The 26,601-nt window shown below is 36.4% G+C and overlaps 3 protein-coding genes and 1 long non-coding RNA gene across 38 annotated transcripts in view; 1 reads left to right on the forward strand and 3 right to left on the reverse strand.

The window, feature by feature from the left end:
• The window catches only part of LOC147476621 (uncharacterized), a 95,506-nt gene extending 77,553 nt beyond the window's left edge, over nucleotides 1-17,953 (reverse strand). The window contains exons 1-10 of one of the 22 annotated variants that reach the window (XR_015207539.1): nucleotides 17,390-17,933; nucleotides 17,181-17,266; nucleotides 17,015-17,110; nucleotides 15,659-15,762; nucleotides 15,487-15,604; nucleotides 13,205-13,614; nucleotides 12,939-13,030; nucleotides 12,418-12,557; nucleotides 12,228-12,345; nucleotides 9,781-10,243 (exon numbers count right to left, since the gene is read on the reverse strand). Coding sequence is in view for 1 of the 22 variants with exons in the window: in XM_086582299.1 (XP_086438425.1) it covers nucleotides 15,487-15,604; nucleotides 15,659-15,762; nucleotides 17,015-17,110; nucleotides 17,181-17,195 (333 nt within the window). In the remaining 21 variants the exon portion in view is untranslated. Of the gene's footprint in view, nucleotides 1-9,780; nucleotides 10,361-11,793; nucleotides 12,085-12,227; nucleotides 12,346-12,417; nucleotides 12,773-12,938; nucleotides 13,031-13,204; nucleotides 15,605-15,658; nucleotides 15,879-17,014; nucleotides 17,111-17,180; nucleotides 17,296-17,389 lie in introns of those variants that run through there. The other 21 variants (XR_015207545.1, XR_015207546.1, XR_015207547.1 and 18 more) reach the window with 21 other exon arrangements.
• Nucleotides 1,176-4,979, reverse strand: LOC147476628 (receptor-like protein kinase HSL1). Its single transcript, XM_086581712.1, has 2 exons — nucleotides 2,091-4,979; nucleotides 1,176-1,830 (listed from the first exon to the last, which is right to left on the reverse strand). Exons 1-2 carry the CDS (start codon nucleotides 4,672-4,674, stop codon nucleotides 1,442-1,444), a joined length of 2,973 nt encoding a protein of 990 aa, XP_086437838.1. The 5' UTR covers nucleotides 4,675-4,979; the 3' UTR covers nucleotides 1,176-1,441.
• On the forward strand, nucleotides 9,948-11,129 carry LOC147476629 (uncharacterized). The gene is made up of 2 exons (XR_015207566.1): nucleotides 9,948-10,038; nucleotides 10,771-11,129. It is a non-coding gene; the product is annotated as an uncharacterized LOC147476629 (long non-coding RNA).
• Nucleotides 17,954-19,967: 2,014 nt separating the features above from the next.
• Nucleotides 19,968-25,805, reverse strand: LOC147476630 (uncharacterized). 14 transcript variants are annotated; one of them, XR_015207563.1, is made up of 8 exons: nucleotides 25,656-25,805; nucleotides 25,340-25,510; nucleotides 24,529-24,798; nucleotides 24,365-24,433; nucleotides 24,201-24,266; nucleotides 21,889-22,107; nucleotides 21,650-21,806; nucleotides 19,968-21,532 (listed from the first exon to the last, which is right to left on the reverse strand). XR_015207563.1 is itself a non-coding variant. In XM_086582309.1 (8 exons), the coding sequence occupies exons 3-6, from the start codon at nucleotides 24,668-24,670 to the stop codon at nucleotides 22,072-22,074; spliced, it is 285 nt and encodes a 94-aa protein (XP_086438435.1). In that variant the 5' UTR covers nucleotides 24,671-24,798; nucleotides 25,340-25,510; nucleotides 25,656-25,805; the 3' UTR covers nucleotides 19,968-21,532; nucleotides 21,650-21,806; nucleotides 21,889-22,071. The 14 variants fall into 14 exon arrangements, 9 of the variants coding, with proteins under 9 accessions (XP_086438435.1, XP_086438429.1, XP_086438434.1 ...); XM_086582309.1 differs by having other exon boundaries at nucleotides 24,365-24,405; XR_015207564.1 differs by lacking the exon at nucleotides 24,529-24,798 and having other exon boundaries at nucleotides 21,889-21,945; nucleotides 24,365-24,405.
• Nucleotides 25,806-26,601: the final 796 nt, after the last annotated feature.

Here is a 26,601-nt window from a genome sequence, read left to right on the forward strand (position 1 = left end):
ATGAATAATAAGAAAAGGTTCATATATGCTATTCATAGATTTTCATTTGACTTCAGAAAGTTTTGTTCTGTGATTCTGTCAATTAATATGATACAATTAAGCTCATATATGTAAACAGCAACATTTACAGGATTGTTCAAATTTTCTCACAATTAAGCTTATATCTAAACAGAAGTGATACTTGCCACTGAAAATATAAACTGAACAGTCAAATGATACTACTGTTTCATAGTATCTGTAAGTCTGTCTTAACAATTTTTTTCCTGCACAAGTGAATGGAAATGAGAAGGGACTTTGAAAAGACCTATATACAAGTAAGTGTTAGCTCCTCATCAACTGGATATTATATATCTGACTTGTAAGTTTGTACCTTAGAAAATTCTCATGTTTCCCGTGATCCTGAGAATAAACATAATTTTCCTGTACTTGATATCTGGATTCCATTTAAGGCCACAACAAGAAAATTTATAGTTCCCCTGCTAAAGTTGAGCTCGGTATATCAACAAATTAGAGGGAAACTTTGCTGGTCAATTGTAGAAGTAGTTGTCTGACAATTTTGGAAGTGATATTTGTCAATGGCAAACTTTGGAGTGATATTGATACTAGGTGATGATATCCAAATTGCTCTGGCTTCTTTTGCAGCGGAGTACAAAAAGTAATATATATAGAGAATAAAGTGTGAAGTGACATCAATTTTCAAGGGTAAATTTCTGATTCGGCCATGATAATGTCAATTTGTTCCCAATTCGGCCACAAAATGCAACTAGTGCATTTTGTCAGCAACTAGTGGAATAATGTCAGCAACTTTTTGCACTGAGTTGCTGACAATGGCCGGATTAAGAACAAAATGATATTATCATGGCCGAATCAGGAATTTACCCAATTTTCAAAGGGCCCTTGCATTGCTTAGTTCCCCAAGTCCAAAGAGCTTTTCTCTTTGTTTTCATAGCTTAAACCTAATCGTTTAATCTCCATGAATTAGTGCAAACATGTAAAATGCAATAAAACAAAAGGCTTGAAGTTGTGCTAAAATTTCTGACCACTTTTTTAGCAGTTTAGACATGGTTGAGTTCAAAACAAAGAAATGATTAGAGAAGACTAAGAAACAAATCAAAGATATAAAGGAACTAAACGTCTAAACTATGCAGTATGGTGTAACAGCAACTCAATTGCAGTTGGTGGCAAAAGGTGGAAAACTTCATTGTAGTAACATTTAATACATTAGTTTTCTAAGCATTTCTTCTTAGGATACGCTTTCAAGCAACTCATTGTATATCATAAGGTACAACATTTCGTAGCTTAGTCCCACTAGTGTGTAAGAACTTAGAACTTTGAAGCACCTGATCTCTCTATTAAATTTAAGTCCTATGCTCCCCTTGATGATGAAGGCCCCTCTTTATATTAGTATTTTTTTTGGCATCTAACTCCTTTAATACAGTATTTATAGTGTGCTTCCCAGATCAGACGAGTCTTCACGGTAGTGTGAAGTCAATTTCCCATCTTTCGCAGTCTTAAGCTTGCTTTCGGCATGCACTTCCTGCAGCATTTTGACTACCCTTCGCATGGAAGGGCGTTTGATGGGAAGAGCACTAGTGCAGAGGATGCCAATACTGAGAACCTTACAAATCTCTTCCGTGAATGAGGGGTCAAGGTTGGGATCAAGTACATGATCAACTCCTTTCTGATCTACCGTGTAACACACCCACTTAACCAAGTCCTTTTCTCCGAATTCAGGATCAACAGGGAGCCTCCCCGTCACCAGCTCCAGGATTACCACTCCAAAGCTATATATGTCACTCTTCTCATTTACTCGAAGAGTGTATCCGTACTCTGCAGTTCATGATCAACATGATAATTTATATCAGATCATTGAGAAGTGACTCAGATAAAGGAAGCTTAAGTTTTAAGAGCATTCAATAAAAACAAACCAACTTGGAAGTATTTGCAGCAGGAACAAATTGCAAGTACATAGGGCAATTGATCTTTTGAAAGATTGAAAACAGAACATAATGATGAATAGATTAGCAATGTATTAAACAAGATGCAGTTTAAGATTATTGAACACAAGTAATGGCATTAACTAGACTGACCTGGTGCAATGTAGCCGGGTGAACCTGCAATGACAGACATGGATTTAGATTCTTTGCTTGCGGTGTCAACCACTTTTGCAACACCAAAATCTGCCACCCGCGCACGAAAATGCTCATCCAGCAAAATGTTGTTTGATTTCACATCTCTATGGACTATAGGAGGGACGCAGTCGTGATGCAAGTAGGAAAGCCCTTCGGCGGCATCAACCACTATCTTATACCTAGTCAGCCAGTCCAGCAAACTTGCCTTGGTACTGTGCAGAAGATCACCCAAGCTTCCATTAGGCATGTATTCATAGATAAGAAACTTGGAATCTTTCGTAGTGCAACAACACCATAGCTTCACAATGTTCTTGTGTCGAATTTTCCCCAACGTTTCAACTTCAGCTTCAAATCCATCGTCACGAATTCCACCCATCTCAACATCGCCACAACTGTCACCTTCTTTCTGCATTCCACCCCAGAGTTTCTTCACTGCTACAGCTATACCATTGCCAAGTACAACCTTATAGACCTTACCAGACGCACCAGTACCAATCACATTGTCTTCATCGAGGGAACCCAATATCTCTTCTTCACTGAAACCAAACTTATGGAACGACGTCAAAGTCCACATGGACTTATCCATCCCTCTCTTCACCTTCTCAAAGTTCTGGTACTTCACGTAAAACCAAGCCAACCCAATAATCAACACCAACCCAGCAAGTATAAAAATTGAACGCAGCAACCATGTATAATCACTTCTCTTCCCTTGGTCGCGACAAAGACCCTCCAGATCAGCACACAACCCAGGATTCCCCAAGAAACTGTAACGGTACAATTCTTTGGCATAAAAAGGAGGAAGAGCTCCAGTAAGGTAATTGTAAGACAAGTTAAACTTATTCAGCTTCAGATTCTCCAACTCAACTGGGATATTTCCAACAAACTGATTATTAGAAAGATCAAGATAATTTAGCACTGGCAAACTCCCTAGTTCTTCTGGTATTTTTCCACAGAACCAATTATTCATCAAATTCAGCTCATTCAACTTCTTCCATGATCTTATTCCTAATGGAAGTTCACCTGAAAGCCCATTATTATGAAGATCAAGCCTCCCTAGCTGCGAAACATTAACCAGAGACGCCGGTATAGACCCGGAAAGTAGATTATCATTACATGAAAATTGAACCAACTTGTCTAGTAAACCAATCTCACTCGGTATACTACCCGTAAACTTATTTTTCGATATCAAAAGAACTGATAAATTAGTCATTTTACATATGCTCTTCGATATCGAACCGGAAAATGAATTTTCCATGATCTCAAACAAGTACACATGTGGCAGTCCCCAGAATCCAGAAGGTACCTTACCAGATAGCAAATTATTCCTTAGTCGAACCCGAGTCAAACTCGAGCATTGACCAAATTCTCGCGGAATTGACCCACTAAATGAGTTATATATCAAAAGAAGCTCACTCAAGGTTCCATTAGCACATAAACTAGCCGGAATTTTCCCCGATAAATTATTCCGAGAAACATCAATAATCTGCAGTGGCGATATTTCTCCGAGATTTTTCGGTAATTCACCGGTTAACCGATTTTCAAACAACTTAAGCTCATAAAGATTTGGAGACCGGGCAATGCTGTCCGGTAACGACCCCTCGAATTGATTCTGGTACAAATTAAGCGATTCGAGGGGTAAGTCGCATAATTGGACCGGTATTTTTCCCCAGAGATTGTTTTGCGACACGTCAAATCTCCGTAAAAATTTCAGGTTCGAGAAATTGGATGGTAATTCTCCGGTGAGCGAGTTGTTATAAAGTTCGACTTGAACTATACTAGTTAACTCAGTGAGTGAACTCGGAATCGGACCATGAAGGTTATTTACAGACACATCGAAATTTTTCAAGTTTTTCAGCTGACCAATTGAGTTTGGAATCTGACCAACAAGGTTACACCCAGCACACCATAGATTTTCAAGATTTGTTAACTCAGTGAGTTGACTCAGTAACTCACCTGGTGAAAATGAGTTGAAAGAAAGGTTCAGCTGTTTAAGTGTAGAAATGCCACCGAGTTGACTAGGAATCGTTCCATTGAGATAGTTTGAAACAAGAGAAAGAACTTCGAGCCGAGGAAAGTTACCGAAACTTTTTGGAATTTCGCCCGAAAAGTCGTTCCCGGATAAGTCCACGTAGCGAAGAGTGGCGATATCAGACAGTGTATAAGGAATGAGACCCTCTAAGTAGTTTTCGGCGAGGATTAAATGGTGAAGATTTTGACATGTGGATATTTCAAGTGGAAGTGATGAGTTTATGGAGTTGTTGTATAGAGAAAGGTAAGAGAGATTAGTGAGTTGACACAGTTGAGTTGGAAATGGACCAGCTATGTTTATGCTGGCTAAACTCACTGAGTTGACCGTGTTAGTGACTGGGTCACATGTGATACCATACCAGTTGCATGGGTTTTCGTCTTGGGTGTTCCAGTTTGAGAGAAACCGGTCTGGGTCAGTGAGTCCAAGTTTGACTCGGTGGAGAATGAGCCCTTCTTGGTTTAGTGTAAAAGAGTGAGATAGAAAAAAGAGGATGCATAGAACGTGAAGAAGCATTTTGAGGAGTTGGCGGGTTGTGAAGTGAGAGTGCAGTGAAGTTTAAAAAAGAAGTGTAAAGTGCAAACTGCAAAGTTTGTTGCAAGTCCAAGTGTGCCCGTTTAGTTAGTTACTATTACGAATCTCGAGGACACTATGATGATGTTGATAGAAAAATAGGACCGTTTCAGATTCTTGTTTTGATCGAATGGATGAGTTATAAAGTGTGGTGGGCTGAAGTATTGATTATGTGTTTCATGTGTGTCCGTAAATTTTACGCATGGTGTGTGGAAATGTGGAATATGAATAAATTCTTTCTGCAGTGCTTCACGGGTTGAGCATGGAGGTAATTGATGCATGTTCTTGATTGATCACATGAAATGAGTGCCTGTTCTTGTGGGAATATGAATGACCTGTTCTTACGGAATTTGTGTTCTAAAAAATGTAATTTAGTAAATTTTATTGAAAGTTTTGCAGACTAAAGCAAAATTATGAGCCTGGTTTGTCGTGTTCGTTTTACTCAATTTTTTGCTCGCTCAAACTCAACTCTTAAGTTTTTGGGTATCATGTATGCAACTGGGGCGTTGCTAATTTAATGTTTCTCTATGATACAGGTCTACAACTAAGATATTGTTGCATTTTGGAATCTTACAAAAACTATATTTTCATGTGATATAGACTGCGAGTCTGCGATAATCAATCTATTCTAAATGGATTCTGTAGTTTAAGAAAATGTTCTTGTGAATTTTGTGCAACATAAAATAAGTTAATTTTTTTTATATTGAGGACTAGTTCATCATAATCGATTATCATGAAGGACATTACCCATAAAAAAGTTCGAGAAGGATATTTGATTTTGCAACCAACAGGCCAATATTTACCAACTGTTTCTTTCTGGGATACATAAAATGATAATAAGCGCAATTTGACAGTGAATAATGCTTCCTTGTCAAGGACTCAAAGGATAAAACGTTCTAATTTCTAAACATATCATTTCGCTTTTAAAAAGTTCCCTTTTTACATTTTTCGCCAACTACAAAGCTTGCTGTATGCCTGTATGTCAAGCTTTTTGGAACTCAAATAATATTAACACGCAAAGATATGTCCATATCCAGTGACGATAATTGATGTCGATAGATTTCCGCCACAAACATGATTATTGGTCCCACTGCCACTAGTTTCTTTCATATTTCAAAGGCATTTAGGACATGCCATTGAGATGTTGATTGCTTATATGCGCTGTTACTTAGACTGGGACAATTCAAGTAGAAAAAAGATTAGCTGGCCGGTTCTAACACCAGAATTCTACTCACAATCGAAATATTGAACATCAGAAATGGTATTAATTGGTGCTATAAACTTGCTATACTAGAAGTTGGCATCTACATATATCAACTATATAGATCAGAATTTAACAATTTGAGAATCCGATGGTAATTATCTCCATAATAATCCATATATATGCTGATTGAGTTAGTTTTGCTTTGATTTTTGCTTTGATCATCGATGTAACATTCTGATATATTCCAACTTATCTGACAAATGTGATGTTTTAGGCCGGCCTTGTTGAAAAGAACATATATATGCCTAGTAAAATGATTCATCTTCTGCTTAGACCAACCTCACTAGTCGTCACATGCAAGCTGTTCAAAATTACTTAAACAGGATCTTGTAACATAATGAGTGAAATCAAGATGTCCTAGTGTACTACTAATATCCACTATTGACCATACAAGTCATGTTAAAGAATAATGAATCATTTTTAATTATCTAAAAGCGGGAAAAGATAGATGGAAGATATGGCAAGAAGTTAAATCGTTGACAGGAGACTTTGAAAATCCACTAAAAGTAGAAATAGAATCGAAAAGACCACAACAATATACCAAATTTCCAACTTAGCTGCTAGTGTCGGACTAGAAAAGGGACCGGGTATACCTTTATTTCTTTAACTTTCCAGCAATCGGATTTTATTCATCCAAATCCAACTCGATGATAAGCAAAAGTAGTTTACTTTCGCGCTTATAACAAATACCCGTGAAATATCATTTGAGATTTATGAATCGGCATCTAAATTTGAACTGTACAGTCCTTTTTTTGTTTTTAGCTAGTAGATTTCAAACTTTTGACAATCATAAGTCATGATTTTTTGCCTTGCGTACAACACAATTGTGGCTGATATAGAGACATGATCATGCTTTGATGCAAGCAAGCAAGGTAAATATTTTTCGACTGAGGTTGGCATGGTACACAATTATGAGCAAGAGATTAATAGAAGCATGCGAGTTTTTCTTATTCTCATGAATCATGATTATATATTCACATGGATATGGATTTGCACTTCATCCATGTTATTCCAATTTCCAACTCTCATTATGGTAAAAAATGTTAGAAAAATAGATTTGCATAAATTCATTGAGATATGAATGGTCTTAAATTATCTTATATTGAGATGAAATAGGGTTCTCTTGAAACAGTACGTAAAATGAGATTTTTTTTTTTTTTGAAATGGTGCACTGGTTCGAAACAACAATTCCGTGCATTATGCCGAAAAAATAGGACCTTTCAAAACATGTGACTTTTCAAAGAGTTGTTTACTTTTTCCTAAGAGTCACTGTATTGTTTCGAAGAGGCATCACTCACCTATAAATAGTGGATGAATTTGAAGAGAGACACATCGATCACAATGAAATGATATTTATCTTTTCTCCCCTTAGCTCTTAAATAAATATTTGTGTTATTTAAGTTTCATAGAATTGAAGATTGGTTTTTCTATAAAAAGCGAAATCGTTTTACATTTTGGGAGGCAGGTTTAAATCAACCTTCAAGCACCGTAAGGGAAAAAATCTGTCTTAAGGACATAATGAATCTTCACTAGACTCGGATTTAATCATTGGTAAATTAAGTTCATTAGTTGAATTAAAAGGTTTGTTTGTTTGTTGAACTAAAAATTTGTTCATGATATATTTGTTATATCAATTTGATTTTCTTGTTTACTTAACAATAAATATATTTTTGGAATAAATTTCATACAAAAAAAATTTAGCCATAGAGAAGGTATAGTAACCTTGTTCAAGAATAAACACTTACTGTTTCTAATCTTCTTTGTCCTAGCGTACATAAAGATAAGGTCACCTAGTCCAGTAGCCCAGGCTAGCTGGGCGCAGGGCGCCTGCCATTCACTTATGTTATATCACGATCAATTGAAACAAAACAAAAGCTAATGTTTTTGAGAAGGGACCACTTCACCTAATGCTTCCTAACCACCTGAAAGCTCCCGTTTGCTTAATTAAGCACACCTCATAACTCCTAAGTGTGTTTAACTCTGCAAGAGCTTAGGGTGTGTTTGAGAAACAAAACTAATCACAGATTTGTAGTTGTCAGCTAAAATCATGTTATGTTCCATGATTTTAGGAAGTTTAGCTTTCAAATTCAACTAAATGCTATTCCATATTGAGTTCGATCAACTTGTTGCTAATGGGATAATAAGGTCGAACTCCTCAAATCATATTGTTACAAAGGCAATTTGATCATATATGGATACAGGTTATGGAAGTTAGTACCATGGTTTGGATGATTTGGCAAGCTAGAAACAACAAGGTCTTCAGGCAACGTGACACGAGGTCATCAAGGTTTTCTCAACGGAAACAATTCTATTTTGAGTCACTTATCTTCCGGTGGGGAACTTATTCTACAAGAGATGGAACTATACTATTTTAGGATGGCTATGGTGGCGATGGTAACTAGAGGAGTTGATTTTCTGGAGTGTAGTCTGTCATTGTACTCTCTCAACCTCCTCTTGATTGTATTACTTACCAATTTCAATTACTAAAAGTGCTATTTATCAAAATACAATGCAATTTGATCAGGATTTGACAATCAAAATGAAACTTGAGAAGTATTGAAACTTGAATTGTTTTCTTCTGAAAATGTTTTATGTGCGCCAATAATGCCATTCCCAACCAATTGATGAGGTCAGGCCGTCTGTGGGAGTTGGAAGGGATCGAACAAACCAAATAATGTGAGACATGAAAATTTGGATCTTCCAATAAATTTAGGGGCGCTATCCATACCGTTTGTGTATTTTGGTTGTGTATGAGACTTGGTGGGGCTGGGGCCATCGAACATAAGACGGTTTATGGCATGTGAGAATTCACTAACTGACTAACTGAGATTCAAGCTGATGTAAGTAATCTTGTATATTGTCAGGGTATGCAAGCATTCACAATGGTGCAAATGGGCACACCGTTTTATCAAAGCACAAAATCAAACCAAGTGGCTGCTCGCTGGAATCAAATCCCGAATGTGGTTCTATTGGGCCTTGAGTGATAAATTCAGACATGCAATCTAAGATCTGGTTGATTTTCATCTCATATATGTAATTACAATTGGCCCAAAAACGAATCTGCAGGCCTTATCGAATGATATTGCTTGAATTGGAACTTGGAAGTTCAGAACTGACTGGAGATGCATACCACGCTTATTGGCTTATTGCTTACAGATGATGTCCTAACTCCTAATACAACATATGGAAAAATGGAGAGTATAATTTCCTCCTCGTTTGTTCATTGTGGAGTTTTTCAGTGAACCGAGTTGATTTCGTAATGAGCTGAACAAGAATGACAAAACCATTGCAAGTTGGGCTAGTGAACTGGTGTTTATTGGAGCTCTCTACTACTAGGTTAGGCTAAGTTTGTGAGCAAAACATCTTTTAAAACTCAAGCTAAAAATATAGTGGTCATGCCTATACTTTTGAACTTTGTGGGTCGGGTTAATTTTGGGCTTGTACTCAGTAGTGTGATCTAGTTGTCAGTTAAGTAGCCTGGCCTTGTTGCTTTCGTGGGCTTATTGCTTTCTACTTTCTAACAAAGCCGACAAAGGTATTAATGTCCCTCATCATTGGGCCACTGGTGGTAGCAAATGTCGATTGCATAGTTGCATACCCTCCTTGGGTTGCCGAGCGTTTTCCTTTAACTTAAAAAAATACCACTGCATTCAAGGGCGGACCCAGGAATTTTATGAACGGGCTGAAAGTCAAAGTCATCTGGGTCAACGATGCGCGGGTCAGTTTTCATATGCATATTAGGTTTTTTTTCTATGTCAAATTTCATATAAACATCAATCACAATATATATCAATATATCACATCTCTCTATATTAAATCAAAATACATTTGAGGTGGACAATTTTCTTCCTATCTTCCCAGTACTTGGTTCTCCCACATGGATCACTTAATGATACGTGGATCTCTAATAAAATTGTCCGCCCTGGACTTCTCTTTCAATTATAACACTTAGAAAAACGAAAGATTTGCCTCGAGTCTCCCTCTTATCTCTTCCGCAGCCTGATGGTATTGTTTTTTCTTTGGCTGATCGAATGAGAATAAAGGTCAGATTCAATCCAAGTATCGCCTAGGCCAGATTCAACCAAGCTCAATCCTACTAATCAAAATCTACTTGACATATCTTTAATCTCGACTTCTTTCGAATACTCGGTTGTGTTTGATGAGAAGCACTTTGACAATCTATGAATTCCATTGTTTGTCCAGATAGCTTAGCTTCACAAACATAACCCACAGTCACATGCACACAACCTACAATATTATGAAGAACTTGAGTTGCACCGATTAAAGAAGCATGACGGATTCGAATTGCTTGCCTTAGGATGTTGATTAGAAGCGATTTGAAGATGAAAGAGGTTGAAAAACCTGCTGGCATTGCAAAACTCATCCTTGAGAAAGTGTTTTTCAAGTATTATTCTTAATTTTAGCTCATATATATATCCACAGATGACAGACTCTCTTAAAATTATTAACCTATTGAATGGTAATGAGCAAATACCCAGCCTTGGTACTCTTTCAAACACCTTGGTATACTTTTAACTATCTTTGTAACTATTTGAATCTTTAGATGATCATTGTTAGTATTTTTACCCCTTCTCTAGTAGAAGAGTTATGCCCGACCCATAATGGGATCTTTGAACAATTATGAAGTAAATCATGATTAGAAATCGATTATGTTACATTAAAGGAAACTCTTATATAACAAATAATTTGAACCTCTTTTGTTGATCGATTTAGTGAGCGTTTAATGAGGAAACCACTTACAATAGATTTTGCAGGTTCTTTTTGTAATGGAGATCAGCTAAGGAAAGGACATACTTTAAAATATATTGGTAAGATCAACTTAAGACTGCTTTGGCTAATTGCTAATGAAAGCCTCACAATCTAGCTTGGAGCCTTGGACATCTGTTCTAACCTCTCTTCGTTGAAAATGGAAGGAGAGAAAAGTGTAGTTTGTGTAATAGGTGGTGCAGGATATATACCTTCATGGCTGATTATGAGACTTCTTCATCATGGTTACTCTGTCCAAGCTATGTGATTCACTCACATATTACTTTTGTCAGCCATTTTAATTTTACATTATTGTTACGGGAATGTCGTGTTTTTTTATTGATAGTATGATACGTTAATTGCAATTTATAGCTTCTAATCATATTCATAATTACATTCCATACTCATTTTTTATCTTGGATTCAAGGAAGATACAAGCTAACTCATTAATTTCCTTGGTGCGCGACAAAAGTTACAATTTTTTTATGCAGATCTTGAAAAGCTAAAAAGTTTTGAAATAGTTATTGATGGATGCGTTGGTATTTTTCATATCTCTTATCTTATGGATTTTGAACAAAAGATACATGTTTGGGTAGAAACTCGCCCAAACACTACACCATAACAGGTTATTTGCAACGGCAAAAAAGAGTTGCTAATAATTTTCGCAACGCTTTTTAAGCGTTGCAAATATAGCGTGGGTAAAGTGTTAGAAATTTTTGCAACGGTTAATAAGCGTTGCAAATATAAATTTCCAATGCTTTTTAAGCGTTGCAATAATGATTTGCAATACTTTTTATAACTATTTTGTACACAAATTTAAAATATTTGCAACGGTTTTTTTATTTCATAAATGCTTTTTAAGCGTTGGTAATTTGTAACGGTTTTCAACCGTTGCAAAGTTGTTGGTTAATTTAAAAATAATTTGTAACGGTTATGAACCGCTGCTGATGGGTTGCTAATAAAAAAAATAATTTCTCATATTTTGTAGCAACTAGCTAAACCTACAAAAAGATGCCCTCTCTTGCACCATATACATAAATCATAAATTCTATTTAAGCTAAATTTATCATGTACACAATACATTTTCATACTATTTTACAAAGAAACCATAATATATATGGGAAAAAAAACTGATAAAGTACAAAACTAATCCAACCATATACATTCACAACTTTGAGCGATTTTCTAAACCTCACAAACTTATTGTTGAACTATCACCATAAAAAAAAAATTCATACTATATGATCCTAAACAAGAGATAATAGTTTGCGTTGTGGAAAACCCTATGCCCATTTGCTTCCACAAATGCTCCAAAAGAGATCCTAGCATTAAGATAAAATAGTCGACCAAGAAAAGATCATAAAGCAGACAATAAGGGGATCAAGACCAATTCAAACGCTAAATACTGATAATCTAAGGTATAGTGGATTGAGCTTAACAGTAAAGAAAGACTAGGGATTCTCACCTCTGCATCAAAACCCAAATAGAGATTCATGAAAGATTCACATTATTAAGCATGAACTTATCTCTCAGCAGCAAATGACATTGTTTGCCTGAATGCATGAAAATGCACTTTCACACCTCTACAAACAAACAAGTAAAGTTTTAGCTTAACAACAACATCAATAAGCAAACAATAACATTTCATTAATTACCTTGACGGCAATGTAGTGAAATCCATTTCCCACTAAATCTTTAGCAAAATTGAACCACTCTTGATATGAAACTTGAAGTCAATTCTCATCCACGGATTTTCTCTCTAAGAATCAATGCCTCATATCTTAATGCCAAACAACTTTGCCAAAGTCAACGAAATTAATACAAATCTATTCAAGAAACCAGTAACGCCAAAGAAAGAAAGATAATTATTACTATTATTATTACTACTACTAATACTATTATTACTACTACTACTAATACTATTACTACTACTACTACTACTACTACTATATTTGTAGAACTTTTGGCACTGGTTTCCATGAATGGAATTCCAATTTCATCAGCAAAAGCCTAAACACGTATAAGAATAGATGTCAGAAGAGTAGTTAAAGCTTATGGATGACTTCTTTAGACTATTAATATTCTAAACTGCAGTCAGTTTATCTGTTCAAGGTTGTTATTATACCATATGCTAACAAACGGCTCAATTTTACTGAAATAAGGAAGTCCAGTTTACCTGAATCAAGTAAGCTTCAATAACGCGTGAAGAAATGAGAGAACGGTTGTATCCCCTTGCATCAATAATTTCCAAATTGTTAATCTTGATGCCTGTTAGAAGATTTGCCAATAAGGAATACTGTTAGCGCCAACAAAAAGTTCAAAATCAACACAAACAATGGAAAAACCACTGAAACTTAATTTTTATAATCATGTTGTACATGTGTTGCAACAAGCACACAACAAGAACACTAACAAACAGGTATATAGTTTTGAGAAAGAAACCTGGAACTACTCCAAGGTTAAAACCTTTGTGGCAGTATAATCCCATGAGCATGAGGGTGCTACTGATCAAGAGGGAGCTGATGCCGAACACGAGGGGGCTGCTGAGATTTCTAGTGCTGCCGAACATGAGAGGGTTGCTGAAGAACATGAGGGGGCTGCTGCTGAACATGAGGGGGCTGCTGCGAATTTTAGCGCTGTGGTTGAGGATCAGGAGGATCTTGAGCACGAGCATGAGGGCAGTGTTGATGCTGTCCATGAGGGCTCTGTGGTACATGAGGGCACTGCTGTCCATGAGGATGCGAAGCACAACCCGGCAGAGAAAGCTACGGAGAAGGCAGCGGTGAATTCCATTGCAGAGAAATCTCACTCAAAGTGTGCGACAACTGCAGCGTCTGAAGGGGAGTATAACACTGCAGAGAAACACTGTTCAGAGGGAGTCCCACTTTCTCAAGCATGGAGTCAAGAAAATCCTATGATACATGATTATATACTTTCTCATCAAATCAACGTCGCATATGATACCTGGAATGTGGAATACCTTTTTCTGACGATCATCTTTCCTTAGAACAATGTGAATCTATCTAATTTACCAGTTCAAAGACTAAAGTCAATCTATCCAACTTGGTCCTCGCAATAATACCGCTTAAATGGGTTTCTTTAAGTGAAGAAAGTCACGAATGACCAAAATTTCTAACAAGGAGAACCTGTCAGATGAGGCAACATTGGTGTTGGCTTGGTTAAACAGCGTGTAGTACCCAAGGCATAGGTGGGGCACTTGATCTGTTGCAATAAGTGCCCATGTGCACTTGATCTTGTAGGTTGTTTACACCTTATAATTCTAGAACAAGTCGAATTAGATTCATCCAGCAAATTTGCAGCAATAGAGAGGATTTTAAATAGCCCAAAGGATAGATAGGTACGATAAATGAGTAGGAATAAGTTTATAGGATAGTTGAACTCAATATGTAAAAACGAGAGAATCAACAAAATAGCCTCTATATGCATACTTAGCATTTCGAAAAATAGAAGAAAACAAACACTTAATACCCTGAATAAATGAATAATAAGTAACTACTAGCTGGTATTTACAAGTATGAATAATGTGTTCAATTAAGTAATTAAGCTTAATGGTTTCTCAACTTGTTTGTGTGAAGGACAAACAGCTCGTATGCACATTTTGGTTATGGCCCCGTTTAGTTGACACCAAGAGTAGAAGAATATATAAGTAGAGCAAGAAAGAAAAAAGAATATACCAGAAAACAGAAAGCAAAAAAAAAATATACAAGAAAGAAGGAATGTTGTCATCTTTGGGAGTTGTTAGCCCAAGCACTACGTGAGATGGTGAGATGGTCTCACAGGTATGTTAAATACATGTAAATAAAGGTAATTACAGACAATCATATCTGTGGTGTCTTGCGTGTCATATTCAAGATTTCAAGTACAAAAAGTAATTTTCATTGCACTGCAGCTCGGATGGTGCAATGAAAATTGTGGAGAGCACTTATATCTAACAAGTAATAATCAAACAACTCAAAAAACAATAACAAACTCACCAAACCAGTCTTTTGATTCAACAACAGCCCAGTAACTCTGAGCCTCACTTCTAGGACCAGCATCTTTCCTAGTCTCCCCACCACTAAACAAAAGTAAAGCCTCCTCGTCTTTCGACACAATATCAACCCCTTCCTTAATATGCCTCAAAAAATCTACTGATTGTTACTGTTATAGAGCTGGTAACAATTATATGATATTCAATCCAAAAAATCTACTAATGTAAACAATCCCTTGACTACATGAATGAACCCAACATAAGCAGCGGATAATAGGGGAACTCGTCAACTCAGTGAGAAATATCTTACAGGTATCACTCAGAGAAGAACCAAAATGTAAGACTATTAAAAAATGCATTCACAAAATATAAAGATTTTGGAATTCTAGGCATTAACAATGACTACTAAACTAAAGACTTTGTTTGAAAACATCATTTGTATGAAAAACGGGTACCTGACAATAAATACAAACATACAGGGAATAATAATAAATACTGGTAACACGAACTTTTAAGTGTTCTTTCATGAATCCCAATCACAAGACATCTAACAAAGAGTTATCTCAGTAAGTAGCTTAAACTCTCTAGAGAGTTATGCAGTCAAAAGCGTGTCTACTCTCTTTGGAGCCATATAGTGCATAGAATGACATTATGCTTGTAAGTATTGCATTCACTTTCTTAATCAAACGATATTATATGGTTTACATTAAAATAAAATTAGCAAAAAACTAACCTCTTCCACTGCCTTTTCTCTAAGTCGTTCAGATAACCTCAACGCCTTTATCTCTGCATTCGCTTCCGCTAATTCTCGATCCTTATCTAAGTTACTGGGCTGTTGCTGAATCAAAAGACTGGTTTGGTGAATTTGAAGTAAATAAGAAACATAGAAACTAAGAAAGACCTACTTCTGTGACTCAATAATCGGTAAGCGTGCCACAATAAGCTCGCAGTATATGTCAATCAGATCATAAGCACCCATTGTTTTCTCCTCCCTTACTAGATGTTCAACCTGAAACAAGGAAATAACATTCAAATACTCAAAAAGAGAACTATGACTTACTTAAAATCCAAAAATAACGTCAGTTCTTTTGGTCTTCTTGCTTTTCCCTTCATAAAATTGATACCCTACACAATACACCGAACGACAACAAAACGATCTATCAAGCTAAGAAAGAACTTGCCCATATATATCCACGATTAAGAATTAAGTTGATGGTAAATTTCCTATGGATCAAGTGGCATATTATTTTAGAAGGATTTAAAATACTTTAGAAACAAAACCTAGGACTGTCCAAACTAATTTGTGTTTCACCAAATCCATTCCATATTATATAAGTTACAGTACCCCTATTTACGGCATTACCTAAGCCCTGTCAAAACATTTAGTCTAAATGAAATAACAAGCATATCCACTATTCAAGCATATCCAATAAATAACAATGGTAGTCATACAATCAAGGTGTCTCATGCCTAATAATGAACACTATACACATACACATAATCGTATGACATGACATGCATTCTCATGGATAGAAAACAGTGATTAAAACCATAAAGGGGGTGCACAATCAAACTTTCAGACTAGAGCAATAAACACCAATCCAAACTGAAAAATAAATATAATACATGGAATCAATTTCAAAATTTAAATTCTTTCAACTTTAGGACTTCAATCTCAATTGTTGTCCAGTACACTTACGACAATACAAATAGTAATCTAGAATGCCTAAATCTACAAAAGAGATAAACTATCACTACACTATAGCATGAAACCATACAACTTTATGGCTAACAACAAGAAAGAAGCGAGTAAAAACCAAAAAGAGAAAACAGGAAAAAAACAAAAATATACTACAGACAGACTTTCGTAGTAAACTAATGAGGCACAATGAGCTTAACCACAAGATATCTTATTGCTTCAGAAAATATCTAAGAGATTATTCATTTCAAGTACCAGATTAAGTAAATTCAAGATATACTTGACCTGACATACAACATAAATTATGTGATAGTACAAATGCTACAAACTTTCATTTCAGTTAAATGCCTAGCAAATTTCATGGAAAAAAAATTCACAAATTAACTCTTGGAACATCATACCACCCCCTAGTTTTCCTTTCCTTCCCATACTTGAGCAATCAAACGGAACCAAAATTGAAACCATTACAATTTACCCCAAATTTTCCAATTTCAAACTAAGATAGTTAAAATCACATAACCCCTAATAATCAAAATCAACAAAATTTAAGCCTTCAACTTACTAGTTCTTCAGTCACCAGAAGTATACAAATCCGACCTAGTACTGGTATACGAAAACCCAACACTAGCAGGTGAATCGAGAAACAGTACATTTGCCACTGAAAAAAAAAAAAAACATCAAACAACACAACATTAAAAAGAGTACCAGAACAAGAAAATTTAACATACAATTGTTCCAGGCATAAGGATACAAAAACGGGTATTTCCATCTGGACCAATTTCTTCAACAGCACCATAAGCAATGGAAGAACACCCTGGACCACCAAAATTGAATAGACAAAACCTAATTTTAATCAAAATCGATACAGTGTCAAGCAAGCAGTGTCAACCAAAATTTAAACAAACAAACAAACAAGAGATAGTCATAAAAAACGCACCTTTCCGTCGAAACAAAATCGGAACTAAGTGGCAAAAATTCTAGAAATGGAAACCAAAAAATTCGAGGAGAATGAAAGAGAGAGCTGAGACAGCGATAGTGAGAGAGATCGAGTGAAGCAGGCTAATAATTCAAAAAGTGGAGAGAGAGGGGAAGACCCTAGTTTTGTGAGAAGATGAAGCGTTGGGCTTTAATTTTGGTTTTAGAATATCACACGCTTAGAAAGCGTTACAAAGTAATTCAGAAAATAACCCGGAATTAAAGCAACACTTAACCATCAGTCTAAGGGCATCACCAATGCAGGCCCTCAAAATAGAGGGCCACATCACCATTTTAAAGGTTAGGTTGAAGGAGAGACTTTGGTATGAAGGACCTCTAAATCATGGGTTCTCCAACGCAACCTTTATAATCAAAATTAAAATCCCAAGGCAATGAACAATCTGGTTTTCAATGGACTAGTGGCAAAGTTTGTGACCAGAATAATCTCCAAGGTGGGCACGGTGTGGGTTCGACTCTTAGCAAGAACATTTTTTTTATTTCTACAATTCCAGCCTTTTGGAACTCAAAACAGTTTAAAAAAATCAAAGTGCTGGGCGTGGGACTCGAAGCTGGGAAGTTACCCATTCCAGGAACACCTTCTACCAACTACGCTAGGTTTTTACCCATTGAAATGTTTTCAGACGTATTTCTTTTTAAGTCGCGAAACGGACTGGGCCCTCAATAAATGTGATAGAAATAGAGACAGTTTTAAAGGATGATAACTATAGAGGGCCATATAGAGCTTGCATTGGAAGCCCATTTTCGTATTGTTCCTTTATATTTGAAGATAGAGGGCCATATAAAGGTCCCATTGGTGATGCCCTAACGCTTATAAAGCGTAGGGAAGTACGCAACGCTAAAAAAGTGTTAGAAAGCAAAAAAGGGCAGTGTTGCAAATATCCTATTATGGTGTAGTAACACACCAATGGTTTCGTAAGGGAGGTTGTTGTAATAAATTGTTGAGACCTTTAATGCCTGCCTACGTATCCAAATCATTTTCTGGAATCAAGTCTCTCAAATGAACGTAGTTCTTTGTTGAAATGATTGTTGGGTATTTATAGGAAAATGAATATGTTAAGCTTCTTATTGCCTAAGATATCATTTCCTTATTTTATGAGATATTTCTCACTTTGTACAAAATCTTTCCAAAAGCTTTATATGGAAAAAAATCCCTTGACATATCTTCGAACCTGCTATATATAACATGGGTGCTACATTAGTAGGTAGTGTCATTGCTCTACTAGTAGGCACGCTAAAATGCAACACTAGTAGGCAAGCGGGAGTGCCACAGTAGTGGGCAAGCAAGTACACCACATCAGTGAGTGGCTCTTATAGTAGTATCCAATGATGGTCGTTCGTAGGGAGTACGAGTACACTGGTACATACACCGCCCCCTCTTCTTCGAATGGAATTCGTTTCTTGCGACGAAGAATAAAACATAATATTATTGACATTTTTTTTTTTGTGCGTAGAGAGAGGTGCTGCAAACGCAAACTCAATTACTCGGTGATGCACGGAGTAAGGTGTGGCAAACGCAAACTCCGTGACTTTTTTGTGCATGGAGAGAGGTATTGAAAACGCAAACTTTATAATTTTTTATTTTTTATTTTATTTTTGTATGGAGAGAGGTGTTGAAAATGCAAACTCCACGACTTTTTGGTGCATGGAGAGAGGTGTTAAAAATGCAAACTCCATGAATTTTTAGTGCATGGAGAGAGGTGTTGAAAACGCAAACTCCATGACTTTTTGGTGCATGAAGAGAGGTGTTGAAAACGCAAACTCCATGACTTGATGATGCACGGAGTAAGGTGTTACAAATGCAAACTCCATGACTTTTTGGTGCATGGAGAGAGGCGTTAAAATCGCAAACTCCATGACTTTTTGATACATGGAGAGAGGTATTGAAAATGCAAACTCCATGACATTTTTTAGTGCATGGAGAGAGGTGTTGCAAACGCAAACTCCATGACTTTTTAGTGTATAAATAAAGGTGTTGGAAATATAAACTCCATGACTTTTGAATATGTATATGTTTTGTATAGTTTAGTTTTCATATCAACTGCTTGTCATGAAAGGTCATTGATTTTTGTGTAACCAGCTAGTATGACATTGTAGCCCGTCATTGCTAAACTTTGCTTCACAGTCTTTGAAAGTAAAAACTCCTCTAACTGCCCTTTTTCAACTAGCTTTTGTATCTTTCCCCTGAAGGATCTGCAATCTTCAGTTTCATGACAAAAATCGTTGTGGAAGTGACACCCAAGATTTTTGTCACATCTAGACTTGGTGTTTTCAGGTAAGGGCATCGGAAGAAAAGTAAGTTGGGTCCCTTAATCTTATCATATTTCGCTGCATATTTGGTATTTAATTGAGTGAGCTTTATTTCTTCATGAACAACGCTTTGCTTCTGTTTGCCTTTACCATTGCTTGAATCTCTACTCCAAAAATATGTGTCCCTTAAGGCTTTTGTTCTAACACCTTCTTCGACGTTAATAAACTGTTGTGTTCGTGTAAACAAATCAGACTTTGATTGTGTGGGGGTCCCAATTATGCTTAAACCAATCTATGAACTGATTTGCTAATTCTTGGAATGACATGATAGAATGAGTTGGCAGGCCAGAGAGCCAACGGAGAGCTTATTCTTTTAATGTAGACGGAAAAAGTTTGCATAAGAGGCTCCACGCTAGAGAATTAGTCTGCTTTTAAACTCCATGACATGATCATTCAGGTCACCTCCCGCGTCATCAAACTTGGGAAGATTTAGTTGTTTGAACCCTTCATGATGTTTTTCATTTTGTATTGGCAGAGAAAATTGCCCAACGACATCTTCATTTACAGCAAGGTCTTTCCATCGAGTTTTAGCCATACTTGCATTGCTCATTATTTTCTTGATAATGTCTTTGATTTATTGTTCTGTAAATACTGCTCATACGGCTTTTTGACTTTCAATTGGAGGAGTAACTTCGTTATGCTGCTTCTCACGGTGTGGTCTCCCCCAGTTGTTGCTTACTTCTAGAATTCGTTGGTTCTTTAGATTGTGATATCTGAGTCTATAGTACGAACTATATTGTTGAAGTTAGGAGTAGTTTATTAGATGCGGTCACATTCTAAGCTAGTCTTTAGTAAACATTCTGTATTAGTTATATGTATTCAAACCATCGTGTTTAACTTTGTCGCCCCCAAGTTTTAAGTTATACATAAAGTATTGGTGAAACTTGAACTTTATTATAATACCAACTTCTCGATATGTCCCCAGTTTTCTTTAAGAATAACTTCTTGACCATGTCTTTGTGGGGTTCTTTAATGTTTTACGCCATATTATACAATTTATTGACGTCGATTTCTTACGGTCGCCCCCAATTCTGCATTTTGTATCATTAGAACAAAATTTCCCAACGACATCTTCGTTTACTACAATATCTTTCCATTGAGTTTCCACCACACTCGCATTGCACCCTTATATGGGTGAAATGACCACTCAAACTACTGACATAATAAACGCACCCTCACGCAGCACAAACAGCTAAACTAACATATGCTTAAAACTAAATATTTTCATCATTTATGCATGTCCTAGATAGAACCATGAGAACTTAAATGAATCAAACACAAAGTCCTACTAGAATATATATCGTCACAACACACTAAGGGAAAAAGAAAACAATCTTTCTTTCTTTTTACACGTGTGACCAAAAACAATTTACAGAGATATGAACCATTTCAATATTTTTGAAACAAGCGTTAATTAAATTAACAAAACTAGGTTTGTCAATATAATAAAGAGAAGCAAAGCAACTAAAGGCGTACCATGGCAGTTGTTGCAACCCCAAAGAGGGCAATGAGCGACAAAACTGAGACTTGGCCAATGAACGTATACGTATAAATACACCAGACCATGAATACAAACTACTTTGTTGAAAATATCTTACCTTTACCTTCCCATGTAAAAAGAAGTATGGTAAGCAGTTTTCTATCAATTTCCCATCTTGACACTCCAAATAGCAGAGTGCATGCACTTTAGAAGCCCACTCTTTAATTGCTGAAACTCTAGGCCTCATTTGCTTTAAGGTCCCCTTAGAAGATTATTGGAGTTGTTGGTAGCCCAGCCCTGTACATCAGGTTAAGAGCATAAACAGATTGGTTTCAAAGTTAAAAAAAACAAGAGTTAAAGGAAGTGTTTGTTAAAACCCCTGACGGGTGAATCAATAAGTGGTCCACTTTATACCCCACTAAATGCTGGACCAGTTGGTCCCAGAACAATTTTTTTGCTTTGAAGCTTGCACTTTCAGCGATAACCACTTGGCTATACTTTCGTTGAATTGCGCTGAATGCCAAAGACCTGAATCGAGAAATAGTTTGACAGTCCTATCGCCAACCCAAACCTGTAAAGTATAATTCAATCGGAGAAACTCCAACATTAAAGCAATACATTGAATATGGTATGGCAGATTATTTGTTCAGTACCTCAAAATCACACCTTAAATTAATTCCATTTTGTCCTTCGCTTCAACACCAAGCGAACTGTTCATATTTGAAAGAAGTAAGAAAAAGTAGCTAAACTAATCAAAACCCTATACAACTATACATCTTAGTTGACAAATATGACAATATGGCCTCCTTATTCAAACAATCTCTGAGACTTTCTTTTCATGCTTCGAACATCACTCCAATCAGAAGAGATACCTGAAGATCATAACAATAGTTTGTCAAGTAAACTATATAAACAAAAAGACCTAGAGAGAGAGAGATATGAGAAGAACCACTTTAGTATCTTTGAGTATGATACATATTCATCAACAACTTCGTTTCCTACTAATTCAGCCATTTTTTTTTTGGCTAAAGGCAATTGATTAATAAAAGAATAAAAGTTACATGGAATCCAAAGTAACAAGACAGAAATAGAAAAAGTAATACAAGGTCATTACTAGAATATGGTTATCTAGTTAACAAAATGAAAATAGGTAGTATAGTGGTTCTCCAAATTTTTCATGAAAGAGGGTCTAGATTCCCACCATATACTATCTCCCTGAGATAGAGCAGCCCCCTGTTTGGCATAGCTGTCTGCTCCCAAATTAGTCTCTCTCCATGATGGAGTGACATTTATCCATTTTGCCTGTCCCATAAGAGATTTCCATATTTCCTTCACTCTCCAATGCATTTTGTTATTCTGGAAAGCTTGAACAACTGATGAGGAGTCACATTCCACCCAAATATATCTCCATCCTAGTTCAAGCGCTTGCTTAATGGCCTGCACAATTGCCATTGTTTCTGCCATTTAATTTGTGGACGTACCCATTCCTCCAGCAGCTACTCCCAGAAATTCTCCTTTGTAGTTTGAACACAAAAACCCCATCCCCGACCGCGTCTCCACGGGTTTCCCCTCGAGCACCCGTCAGTATTTATCTTGAGTATACTCGGAGGGGGTAAGAGCCAAAAACATTCGAAGATTTTTGGGGCTCTTCGAAGTTTGTGCTGGAGCTTGAAGTGTCTGAGAATCTGGAGATCATGTACCGAATTCTCCATATGTCCCGAGGACTTATGATGAGCTCTTATGATCGCTCTCTTGACGAGGAAGCACACTTGTGGATAGCTTGATACTCTGTTATCGTACATGACTTTGTTTCTATTTTTCCACAAACTTATCATGATCGTCAATGAACACGCTTTCCACATGTCCAAGATGAGTGAGCTGTAATGTTATACATGTTTATTACTTTAGACTGACTAAATTAACAAGCATCGATATACATGCTCATGATGCAGATTTTAAGATCAATGTAGATGACCCAAATAGAAATTTTTATCTGAGGGATCGTTTTTTATAGTGTATGTGTCAAGAACACCAACTTTATCCACATTCAGCGAAAATTTTCATTTAGTGGATTTTGTGCCACATCTAGGGTCGATTGCCATAAGGACTTGACGCAGTTGTAGCTTCGAAACCCACAATTACGAGAATTGCAGAAGTAGCAGCATCAACTGCAAATATCCTATCAGTTAAAACGATAGAGAGGGTCATGGTAAAGAAAAAAAGAAAAGAAAGAATGGCTTCTTACATTAAGATGCCAGCTTTCTACATTAGCTTCACATGGCAATCACAAATCAAAATAATAAAAAAAAACAATACCATAAGTTCCCTACCTCAACACAAAATGCATAAATGATGTATAGAAATTATTTCATGATGTGGTATGATTGATATAAATGTCTACAACAAGCCTTTTATGACCACTCCATTCCAGTATTCCACACAGAACGTTATGTTACAGCCACTATTCAGGCATTACGCATAGCCAAAAGACAATGATTAAAACACTATACCTCCATGTGCCAGGAAAACCCACTATTCTATAGGAAGATGTTGATAAAGCTAAGCCTAATATTAACATTCAGATTATCATCGAAGTGTAGGCAAAACATATAGAAATTTGAAAATAACGAACCTTGCAAATTATTCAGCCACATGGGAGCCGAACTGCATTGTAACCAACAAAAAAAAAATGGAGGGAACACTTAAATAAACAACTAACAAACCCTAAAAACATGAAACCTGAAATTAGTTATGAGGCTTACAGAAGAATCGTTGGTACCAACTGCGAACTACTAGGATTGTCGAATGAAATTTGATCAAAGGCATCTTTTATTAAGTAATTCATATCTTTTATTAAGAATAACCCAGTTGAAGTACTAATTCGTATCTTTTATTAAGTAAAGGATTTAAGTATGAGACAATAATGGAATTCAAGAAATTTTGAGTTGCAATAACCAAAAGTTACCTTGTTCGAATGGGTAGCGGCAAGGTCTTCACCAAAATATAAAGCAAGCACATCTGCATTTCTACCCTGTCCACCAGCCAAACATCATGAAAGAGAAACATTAGAAAGACTAGAAAAGCACTAGGTGTAAAATCAAGAAGAAAGTCGAGTGTCAACTGACATACCACTCCAGCATACAACAACGTTAAGGAAGTCACTTCTCTTTCTGCAAAACCGATGAATTCTTTCAAAGTCTAAACAACATAATCAAATAGTTAACAACCACCATCATGATCATAATGAAAACTCTTTTCTATATTAAACAGTGAACAGCCAGTATCATACATACTGGTAATACAAGATACGTATATCATCCAGAGGCCAAGATAGTGCGGCCTTGTCGAAATCCTGCAGATTACGGCTCCAGTCATCGTCGGTGGCAGAATCCGCCGCGTTGATCTCCAATGGGCCTCCCCAAAGGTCGCGTCCATACATGGCAGCTTTTTGTGGCAGCTGCTTTTGTTCTTCGGATATCACTCAATCTACACTTTCTTCTTCTTCCGCTCTTTGAAAAAGAAGAAATAAAGACCATATCTGAAGCGACCAATCTGTGGTGCTGCTGCTTGTTAATAATGCAAGTAGCTAGAATCAACTTATTTTTCCCGCCCAATAGAGCAATTGTTTTTTACTAACTTACTAACTAGTAATGGGTACCCATGTCTCTTTGCCAACCCATGGTGTATCAAATGCACTTAAACCGATTTAATATGTACACTATAGTCTATAACTCCATTTACACCAAGCATTTCAACTCATTTACACTATCAGAACTTCCTTACACACTTTGGTGTCTACTTTCTTGCAAAATATCACCCCCCCCCCCCCACACACACACAAAAATGATTCTATTGTTTTATTATTTACTTGTTCACTATATCCTTTCATTATCCTATTAACTAGTCAAAATGCGTAAAATATCAACACATAGTTAACCTTGTTCAACTCTCCAATAATCATACCAATCACCAATGAATAACTAGCAGTCAATTATCATAGACCCAAAATTTAGAATAACAATTGCTTCAATCATACAATTATAATAATCATATATGACACAAAATAATAAAAATCTAAAAAAGTAATAAAACAAACATACCTACCTCAGCAACAGCTCTAACTTCCACATACATGACCTCCTTACTATCAAAAACCCTAGACACCAACCCTAGACTCTTTGCTTCCAGACCCGAAAACCTCCTTATTGCTTGCTCACTCGAGAACGTGACAAATCCAAATCCCCTCGATCTTCCAGTCTCATGGTCGCTAATAATCTATCCAGACAAAAAAAAAATCTCAATCAAAAAAGAAGAATCTCAATCAGAAATCACCGTCATTGAAATCAAACCCAAAATTTCAAACTAACAATAATCAGATCTGAATCTTGGGTCACTCTTACAAGAAAAGAATTAGACATACCATTTAATAGTTCAAGATCAATTTATAAGAACAGCAACATAGAGAGTAACAGTAGTTAACAGAAATCGAAATATTTGTGAACAGAGAGGGAAGAGACTGGAGAGTGTAATGGCGGTGAGAGAAAGAGAGGAGAGAGAAAGTAAAGTTATGTTTTATATTTCAAAATTTTAATTTGCAACACTTCTCACACGATTTTTAAGCGTTAGCAATTAATTCCTGAAATTGACCGAAATAAAATAACACTTTCTAACATTGCTAACGCTTATATAGCGTTGGCAACTTACTAACGGTAAATAAGCGTTGCAAAGAAAAAAAAGGTCTGTGTTGCAAATATCCTATTATGGTGTAGTGATAAGAATTAATTTAAGCAACTAATTAATTTGTTAGGAATATATATGTTCAAGATCATGACTATTGATCCATGTTGCATGGATTTTGAAGTAGTGAGATACTTTCTCAATAATTAAGATGGAATAGAATGTTTGAACATGGTTGTGACAAAAGGAATTGTGTTATTTTCCCAAATTTTTTAGTACGTAACTAAAAAACCTTTTCTCGATCATCAATGGGTTTTCCAATCCAATAGCAGCTAAATCATTAAAAAGTGTTTTGAGATCACAGTGGACACACCTTTTTCAAATTGATTGCAACTTTTGCTCCTAGAGGAACTCTATTTATGTAGATCAGTCTAAAAGTCAGTCACTGCATTCCACACATGTGGAAGTACGCAAACCTTCAACAACAAGTGTTAATGTTTCTTCATTGTATCCCGATGATCCACCCACGCAACGCAATCAACCAAAGCATCTCCAATTGGGGGTGGGGGGGGTAAACAGTATAAGTTGTAATATTTACACCCCCAAAACTAGGGCTGTCAACGGGCCGGACTTGAATAGGACACACCTAGGTCCAGGCCCGGCCCAAATCATATTTGATATTTTGAGTT

Source organism: Coptis chinensis, chromosome 9 (genome assembly GCF_015680905.1).
Source record: "Coptis chinensis isolate HL-2020 chromosome 9, ASM1568090v1, whole genome shotgun sequence".
NCBI classification, from domain to species: Eukaryota; Viridiplantae; Streptophyta; class Magnoliopsida; order Ranunculales; family Ranunculaceae; genus Coptis; species Coptis chinensis.

Excerpts from the sequence above, each read along its gene's own strand:
- LOC147476630 (XM_086582300.1), bottom strand. Across the intron at positions 24,406-25,335 it reads TAGAGCTGTTGCTGAGGTAG|AAAGAGAAGTGACTTCCTTA; the intron begins GTATGTTTGTTT and ends TCGGTTTTGCAG. Across the intron at positions 23,114-24,200 it reads CCGCTACCCATTCGAACAAG|CTCACTCATCTTGGACATGT; the intron begins GTAACTTTTGGT and ends ATAACATTACAG.
- LOC147476628 (XM_086581712.1), bottom strand. The coding sequence starts at position 4,674 with ATGCTTCTTCACGTTCTATGCATCCTCTTTTTTCTATCTCACTCTTTT. Across the intron at positions 1,831-2,090 it reads ACCCGGCTACATTGCACCAG|AGTACGGATACACTCTTCGA; the intron begins GTCAGTCTAGTT and ends CATGAACTGCAG.